General features: G+C 38.5%; 1 protein-coding gene across 1 annotated transcript in view; it reads left to right on the top strand.

Moving 5' to 3' along the window:
* The first annotated feature begins 220 nt into the window (after positions 1–220).
* The window catches only part of LOC106473316 (lathosterol oxidase-like), a 37434-nt gene continuing 28055 nt past the window's right edge, over positions 221–9599 (top strand). The window contains exons 1-2 of the mRNA XM_013933998.2: positions 221–453; positions 6647–6779. Of these exons, the coding sequence (XP_013789452.1) occupies positions 244–453; positions 6647–6779 (343 nt within the window). The 5' untranslated portion in view covers positions 221–243. The remainder of the gene's footprint in view (positions 454–6646; positions 6780–9599) is intronic.

Genomic DNA, 9599 nt, shown 5'->3' with positions numbered 1-9599 from the left:
TTACGTCACTTATGATAAACAACATTGTTTATTGACAAAAAGGGGACATGGATAAACGTTTCGGAATTCTACACAATAATTTTTAAAGTAAAGAAATCTTTCTTCATACATAAGTATATATATCCAAGATGAAGTTTTAATGAAGTTTTTTCTATGTTTTGGAAAAATATTTTACTGAATTATTAGAATAATAATTTTGGTAACTTCCTTTTTTTTTAGAAGATAAACAATCAGTGGAAAAAAATGGATGTAGTTTTACAAGTGTGTGACAAGCATGTTTTCACACCTTTCGTGTATCCATCTTGGTGGTCTGAAGGTGACATCTGGCGACAATTTCTAACATTAAATGTAGTGATAACTCTTGGTGGAACTCTTGTGTATTTTATCCCAGCATCTTTCAACTACTGCTTTATATATGATAAAAGACTGCTAAAACATCCCCAGGTGTTACATGTAAGTATAGATTGTTATTTCATGTTAAGATATGTGTTCTTTTTGCACAATGATGATACTACAGTAATAAACTTTTTTTAATTGTTACTAAATTTAGTGATATTCCAAAACATACTTACTCTCTCTCACACTTACAGCTATTACTTGGCTGCCAGGGTTTCTTCCTTTGCCCAACTAAGCATTGGTCTGATTTTTTATTGCTTGCTCCAGTCTTTTATACCCCATTTAATTGCCCTTGGTGATATTTGTCTTGTGACACTCTCTACCTACATCAGTGCACCCTCTATCCTGGTACTGTATAAAAGCACCTCGTTCAGATATTATCACTTTTTCTTGACAAAGTGTTCATGAATGGGTTCTTTCCATACTATGATCGTTCGTCATACTTTGAGCATTCTTAGCATCACCTACTTAATTTTTGTAAAAAAAAACAAAATGATTAGCAAGCCAATGTATGATATAAATTCCTGGATTATAATTTCTGGCACAGGGGCAAATCACATTTCTTCTATCCCACCTTTGATATCTAGTGTTGCTCAACAGTCATGGGGTGGGGGGGTGTAGAAAATCACTCTCAGTCGAGATTGTCAGTGATCTTATTTGTAGTGAGATGGAGACATATATTCAATTCAGTGGTTTTCTTCTAGGGGGCTCTGAGGCAGCAATTGAAAGCGATCCTGGACATTCTGGAGAGAATTTAGCTTTGGTTTTTCATGTGGCTTCATTTATTCTGTTAGCTTCTCAGTCTCCATGTGGGACATTAGTAAGTTTATGGACTTACAATACAGAAGTTCAAGGTTTGATTCCCTATCGTAGACATAGCAGATGGCTCAACATTTTTTTGCTCTAAGAAAACAAACTTACCTAACAACATGTTGTTCCAAACATGGTAATCAGAACATTCTTTAAAAGACATCAAAAAGGAAGCCACTTTGAGATCAGCTGCTTCTGAATTGTTTTCTTCTGTTGGTCCATCAAGTGTGATGTTTTGAGTCTTTTCCAAGAAGCTTTTGAGCCTATACTTACTTGATGGCTGTAAGATCTGGTAGGGAATATATCATTTTCTCTCCATTCATGGTCATTGTGGTTTTTGAAGGGAGATTTTACTGCTCGGTTATGTGACAGGATAGCTATGCCTTATCTGCCATGGTTATTGGAACAATGTGATTTAGCCTACCACCACCAGGGGATAGTATATTCCGACTCAAATAATACATGTGCTTCTCGAAATTAGTGGTTCTAAAGTGGAGTTTGTAGTTAACCTGAATAGATCAATGTCTCCTGGTAGGACAGGTATGTCTACGGACTTAAAACTCTCACATCCAACGTGTTTTCCTAACACTAAACCTTGTTGGAAGACTCTCAGGATCACTAACTTCATTGATGATGAGCTGAAACCATTGTTAGCTTTTCACATTGGTTCGATTGTCAATTTCTACATTCATCCCTGTAGTCGTTGGCACCTAGGCTTTCATTGGTTCCTACAGAGGGTCATAGTTCTGCCCCTTTTCGATAGTCCTGATCCCCGACAGCAGCTCCTCTGTTCATAGGTACCAAGAAAATAGATTATGTCAGTATCTACAGGTTCTGCTGCTTAGTTGGTACATCACATTTGTATGCCTTTGGGGACTGTGGAGGCTCCACAATGAGAATTTCTGGATGTGGGGTAACTTTAACTATGGATCCATGGGCATACAGGTCCTTGAGCCAGGATTAGTCATTCTATTCACATCTTCACCACCTTATCCATCCATCCTGTAGGGTTTCTATCTTCCGCAGATCCTCAGATATTAGAATTTAGTTTTATGGCTATCAGAATTTGTTTGATCTGGGGTAGAGAGAGAGATTATCATGCATGTTCTTCTGGGGTTTTATTCCCATCAGTTGTTGGGCCTAAGAAGATAGGTGATTGGTATCCAGTCATTAATTTTTCTCATCTACATCAATGCCTAAATTCTCCAAGGTTCACAAGTGACTCATTCCTCAATCTGAGTTGGAATTTTTACTAGGATTGTGGATGTTCAAGTTTGATTTAGTCAGCTCCTATCTGCACATTGCCATAGTAGAGGTGTTCCTCCACATTCGGCATTTTTTGTGCACAAGGAACAAGTACTGCAGTTCAGGGTTTTTACCTTCAGACTAGCTTTGGCATCATATGGGTTTTGGCAATTCGTTTAAGCTTTTTTTTTGTCACCTTCATTCCCTAGCCCTGTGCACACACCATTCAATGGATGACTGGTTACTGCTGGCACCATCTCATCAAATGTCTGAATGTCATACCTGGATTCTACTTTCAGAACAACCAAGTTAGGCTTCATTCTAAGAGCTAAGACATCTATTCTTGCTCCAATTCAATATGTCATCAGTCTGGGTATTTTTTTTATCACATATCTCAGTCGAGCTCAGCCAACTTCCATCCGGCTCCATACTATGGAACACGAAGCCCGAATGTTACTCCTCTCTTTTTCTCCCACTGCACAGATGGTTCTTTCTCTTTCAGGAATGTGGGCATTATTCCAATCTCTCATGCCTTTGGGATGAATGTATAAGAGATCCTTTCAATGGTCTTTATGTGATCAAGAGATCATAAACATCGATTCACTGGATTCCCAGTTTACTTATTTAGGATTGCTCTTCTTTCTCTAGGGGTTGTAAAGTTGGGACATTACTAAGATCTGGGTTCCTCTGCCACCACTTTGTCCATTGATCGATATCTTCACGAATCCCTTGCTTCAGGGATGGGGTGAAGATCTTAACAGTCAGGAATTCCAGGGTCTGTGCACGGACAACGAGGTTTACCTACACAATGTTTTAGTTCATCACTCTTCAAAAGGTGATGCCTTATGATCTGGGCTTATTAAGAGGAACATCATCAGGCTTCATTACGACAATTTTATGGTGGTGTCTTGCATTTCTCATCAAAGGGCACTTGGTCCAGGGCTCCTTGTTTTCAAACCATGGATCTACTTTATCAGGACTAACCTTATCATATCACCCAACTAGCTTGCCATGTTCCATAGGTGATGACTGCAGTAGCAGACCAATTGTCTCAACCCAAGTAGATTCTCCCAACAGAATAGATGCTACATTGCAAGGCTTTCTGTTAGATTGGCTCTCTTTTTGAAACACTGATTATTCGTGGGTTGATCACTCATTGAAACACCCAACTAGTGGCAATTTGGTTTCCAGTACCTCATCTTTGGGTACTCACTGTGAATTGTTCTGACCCATTGTTGAACCCTTTTGATAGCACCAGATTGGCAAATACACCCTGGTTTCTGCTTCTGCAGTACCTTAAGGAGTACCCACCTCTTCCACTATTTTCCCATCTTTCACCATCTCTGTGAAGGCAACCATGATCTGACATGGTACACCCAGCTATCTAGAAGCTCAAGTTCCAGGCATGGAGGTTATGCTCTATTTTGCATGGTGTCAGTGCTTAATTTCTAGGGTTGCCATGTACCTGTCTCAGGCTTTGCTTAGTCCTGCAATAGACATTTCTCAACATAAATGGCACACATTTCGGCAATGGTGTATTGAGAGGATGTTGAACTCACTTCACCCAGACATGCCAACAATGACTTGTTATTTGACCTGGCTCTTTGACGAGGGTTTTGCATTTTCCACACTCGTCCTGCATAAGGTAGCCTTATAGACTACTGTTCAATACTCAAGACAAAATTTATTTGAGTCCCCGCCACTCTCTGGCTTCCTCAAGTTGCTTTGGGTCCTTTGTCCCAAATGACTTTTCCAGTTACCTAACTGGTATATTAGGGTTACATTGTGTGTCCATTCTCAACATCCATTTGTGACTTTAGCCTCGTATGCCATGTATCACTTTTATCTGAAGGGTTATTTTGTGTTGCTGTTAACCTATCAATATCACTGTTTGGAGTGGTTGCGCTGATTGTCCACAGGATGCTTTATCATTCTACCTACATCCTCAGACCAGTTCTTCTTCCCTAAGACACTTTCAGCCATGGAAGGGGATAAATACTTTTCAATGATTCATCTGATCACTATTTCTCACTTCTATGACCGATGAGAATTTGATCATTTGTTTGGTCCAGTGAAGGTTTTGTTGCCCACACTTATGCCTTTAGAGAGGTTTTACAACAGCTTTTTATTCTTAGGGAACAGTTTCCCAGGATTCATCTTCAGTTATTTTGAGGAGGTGAGTATGAAATTGTTCCATATTGCTTATTCTGGGTTTATTGCTTATTCTTTGAAGGCAAGGAATCTTCTGCAAGTCATATCTAATCAGATTCATGACATTTCTATGTCCTTAGTAGCCTGGTTGAATTGCCCACTGGAAGACATTGTGCAGGCTGGTTAATGGACTTTCCTCAATACTTTTGTCTCACATTATTTGCATTATATGGTGTTTGACTACCCCCTGTATCTCTCTTAATGCCTTCCACTAGATTATACAGAGGGGTGAGAAATACATTGCTACACTTGTCTCTTCTTCTCTTCTTTATCTTTCAGGGTCCCTTACCTCATTTTTACAAGATCACACTCTGATGAATTTTGCCCAGGCAGGTGTGCTTTTATCAAACCAATTCCGCTCTAGCAACCACTAATTCAATATACTTTATCTAGGTTGCAACAGGCTCTGTAGAAACGGGGTGTTCCATAAGACCATCTAGAGGTATTATTGTACTATACTGGACTGCCACTCATGGACTGTCATGAGTAAAGCATAAGGGGATTCAGCCCATCCCTGCCAATCATTGAATTGCATAAATCCTAGTCAGTTTGCTTTTAAAATTTAGGGAACTTGGTTCACCTATTGCACTGTTCCTCAGGGCTTCCCAACGAGCATTACCCCCAGATTCTGCTAGTGAAGCTAGGGAGTCCTTACCACACCTAGTTTCCAGTAAGTGGGTGGTGGACAGAGGCTTTCCTCCAGAGTGTTAAAGTGAATTGCCTCCACTCTTGGATGTTTTTTCTAGATTTTGGTAGGAGAGGCACCAGCCTAAGTGGGAGCCTACTCATAATACAAGATCAGATTTGAGTGTGGTCCAGCTGGGTTGAGTGTGGTCCTTCTCTTTGATCACTATTGGTTCAGTACATTATTCATGGCAGAGACTTCATTGTCTCCTCGTAATCCTGAAAGTAGAGTGGTTCTATCCTGGGTCCTTGGTTGAGCACAGTTTTCCACATCTTGAACATAATTCCGGTGGCAAGTGGAATTTATCTTGCCCACATGGTTGGGGAGTTAAGATGAGTGTTCATAATTTCAGACTGGATGAGTTCTGTTTTACCAGGTTGAGTATTTAATACAAGATCCCGTGATTCCAAGCCTGGGATGTTGTCTTTCAGACTTCTTCAGGTTGAGGAGAAGGACTGTCCACTTTGGCATTGCTTACCTTTTGTTCATGATTCTGGTGGCTCAGAACACATCAATTTATGGCTACAGGTTGTGATCCACTCACAAATATATATATATCTTACGGCCCAATTGCCCTAGCCACCAACGTGGGATATAGAGACTATGGTCCTATAATTCTAACCCTTAACAGTGGAACCTCGGCCATCTGGTTCGGGCCTGGCCAATACTACTGATGAATCATGTAACATTCCACCCACAATACATGAATTAAGTTCCGGATGAAGAACATACCTGTTCTGAATGTAGTGCAGCTCGCTGACTAGCATGTCAATCTACTATTGACACACCCATGATCTGTGCAGATGCTTTCTGCATGAATAATGCTCTCACTGGCCCCCTACACCTTCTCAATGTGGTATTCTAGCTGTAAGTATGTTTTGGAAGTTAACATTTTCTTAAATTGAAAATGTATTTCCAATAAACTTGCCTCTTCCCACACTCTCCCACCATTCCTCCCTACCAAAAGCTGGTGTTAGAGACTGCAGATTAAGTCAGTCTTGAAAAAGCAATAACGTTATCTGAATGAGGTACTTTTACACAGTACCAGGATAGAGGGTGCATTGATGTAAGTGGAGAGTTTCATGAGAAAAATATTGCCAAGGGCAGTTAAGTGGGGTATAAAAGACTGGAGCAAGCAAGAAAAAATCAGACTATTTCCTGGACAGGCAAAGGAAGAAATCCTGGCAGTCAAGTAATAGCTGTAAGTGTGAGGGGAGGTAAGTTTTACTGGAAATAAATTTTTAATTTAAGAAAATGTTAATTTCCTTTTTCTGTTTTTTTTTTCTCTATCAATTACAGAAGCAAGTACAAAAAGAGATTTTTTATACATTGCGGTCAATTCCAGTTATGGCATTGTTTACCAATATACTCTTCCTGCTTGAAATCAGAGGCTACTCTTTACTATACAACAAGATTAGTGATTCAAAGTATGGTATGTACTGTAAATATTATAGTTCAGATAGTCTTTTCAGGATTTTTCTTTTTGCTTGTACTATGAATGTTCCCATCTGGATGTATGTAGCTTTCTCCAATCTACAGTAATCTTAATGTTTAATTTTAATGGCTTTGAAACTCTTAAAGTCCAAATAAGAATTTTGTACTGATGAAAACAATTACAAAGTAACTTAAAAACCATAATACAGAGAGGTTATGAAGGCTTTCAGTGTAATAGGTAGGTTTAAAAAGCCAACAACATCCAATGGCTAATTGTCTTCACTCTACTACTAAAATATGTAACAAACTTCCTCATGTAATTTGGTACCATCAACAATTCAAGAATTTTCACTTATTCTTTAAACTAATAAAAACAAAAAAAAACTTTTCAACCTACTTCAACTCACTGATAGTGGAAAATAAATTTTCTCTGAAATTTATGGTGTTTTCTGACAAACAAAAATATATTGTGGCTCAAGCTAAAATTAACTACAAATGTCTACAGCATAGCTACTGACCTTGTGATGGTGTTTGCTGTTGTGGTATTCTCAACTTCATTGACTTCATTTAAGAGTAATCGGGTAGGAGCCACAGAATGACAAGAGATTTTGACTGTGTTTCAAGTAAAAAAAAAAGCCATGTATTCAATATACAGCACAGTGAAACAATTTTTATTTTGGACATACACAACTAAAGTTAAAAACAAGTATATTGTGCAGCACCTTTATTGAAGAGCTCTCAGTGTTTTTAAAGCAAACCAATATTTGCAGTAATCTTAAATCATTCTATCTGATTCAATTCCAGGCTGAGAAATCATGGAATTGTATATATGACAAAAATTCCATTCTTCTTAGGGCACAGATGCTATTGACATGACCGATTGTTACTCTTACACCAAGTAAAGGATATTGTACCCTTGAAGAATCACTGGATTTCTCAGTGGAAAGGATTGCTGTTTATTTCTATACAGCATTTTCTTTGTTACAGAAATCTTTCCAATGAGAGTTACTGAGTGGCACCCTTTACCTACATTCTGTATTAATAATACGTGATCAGTATGTACAAATATTTTGAAAAATTTATATTAAATATGGAGGTAGGAATGAAAAATATAGTATGCTTATGAGATCTGCAAATTCATGAAACTTCACAACTTATATGACAAACAAAACTAATATATATTCAAGAAAGTCATCATATTTTGTACTATGTTTGTCTTGGTTTTGTACTGAGTAAAAATTAAATTAAAATAATATGAAATAAAACAAATAAATGATATTGGTGAGCTGTTCTGTGTTTATCTATTCTTGACACAGATTTCAAGTTGTTATTTGTTCCTCATGGCATGTAAAGTCATCCATATTCATGTAACTAATACATGGCTCTGTCCCACTCTTTGGCAATCAGTTACATCTTGTTTTTCAAATTGTTGTCCAAACTTTAAAAGTCCATTTCACCTTTATCCTTGAAGAAGACAGATGTACCTGTCAAATGCACTGATGTTGTTTCACTTTTTTTTATGTTGTTGTTTCCAGTGCCTCTTGAAATTATTAAACAAAATTATGGCATTTACAGCTTCTATTGTAACAAATTTGTTATTATATGTTTATTTTGGTATCAATATTTTGTTTAGATTAAATTTATATTTAGAAACATACATAGCTTATACTGTTAAATCTGTATTGTGAAACTCCCGGCTATTCTCTAAAGTTGTAGAAGATTCTCGAGAGTAAGAATCAACAATATACACAGTGTGGTCATAAGTAAATAGACACCACCTTTTCAGAAAAAATTAAAATTTTCAGTCATATTCACATGAATTGATATATTTATAATTTAATTAATATCTAGTAGATCTTCCTTTCACTTCGTGGAGTTCGTTGATCCTTTGAGGCATCATGAGAATCATCTCGTTAATTTTAGATTGTGGGATTTTCGCCCACTCCTGCTTCAAAACTTGGAGTAGATCGCTCTTCGAAGTTGGTGTTTTTTGGTTGTTTCTTGACTTGCCGGTCGAGTATGACCCAGAGGTTTTCGATGGGGTTCATGTCAGGAGATTGGCTCGGCCAGAGCAACTTCTGGATACCATTGTCTTCCTGCCACTTTGGGTGTTTCTAGCAGTGTGACACGGTGCTCCATCTTCCTGGAACAACTTTGTGTTTTACGAAACCCGAGGAATAAAGTGGCAAGAGTCCTTCCTCCAATATTTCGACATATTTCGGAAATTTATTGTGCCAACGCACTCCACTAAGCTCGATCTCCCACCAACCCAAATAGCTCCCCAAACCATCACGCTGAAACCACCATGCTTCACAGTTGGCTGCAATCTGTTGAGCCAAAACTCTTGGTGAGGCATTATCCAGACCCATATCCTTCCACTGTCCGAAAATTTAGCGAATATTGATTCGTCTGAGAACAATACGGTCTTCCAAAAGTCCAGATGCTTGGTCATCATATCACTTGCCCACTTCTTTCGTCTGACTATGTTGGCAGGTCTTAATAAGGGCTTCCGTCTAGCTGCTCTGCAATGATAACCCAATCTGTGGAGAATCCATTGAACAGATTTTGGGCTCATCCCACCAACTTTGACCACTTCTGCAGTCGTTAATCTGGGATCCATTTCGATGCTCCTCTTGACAGCCCTTTTTGTCCTCTCTGATGGACCGGGAAGACCCGGACGCTGCTCAGTTGTTTCCTTGCCATGTTTCCTGAACTGCACGATGATTCTTTTGACTGTCGAAAGCAGGATTCCCAAATTCTGCAAAATTTGCCGCTGACTTATTCCACCATCTGCTTGACCAACTATCCTTCCTCTAAC

This window comes from Limulus polyphemus, unplaced genomic scaffold (assembly GCF_000517525.1).
Source record: "Limulus polyphemus unplaced genomic scaffold, Limulus_polyphemus-2.1.2 Scaffold6069, whole genome shotgun sequence".
Classification (NCBI taxonomy): domain Eukaryota; kingdom Metazoa; phylum Arthropoda; class Merostomata; order Xiphosura; family Limulidae; genus Limulus; species Limulus polyphemus.
This window is presented reverse-complemented; position numbering and strand designations above follow the sequence as displayed.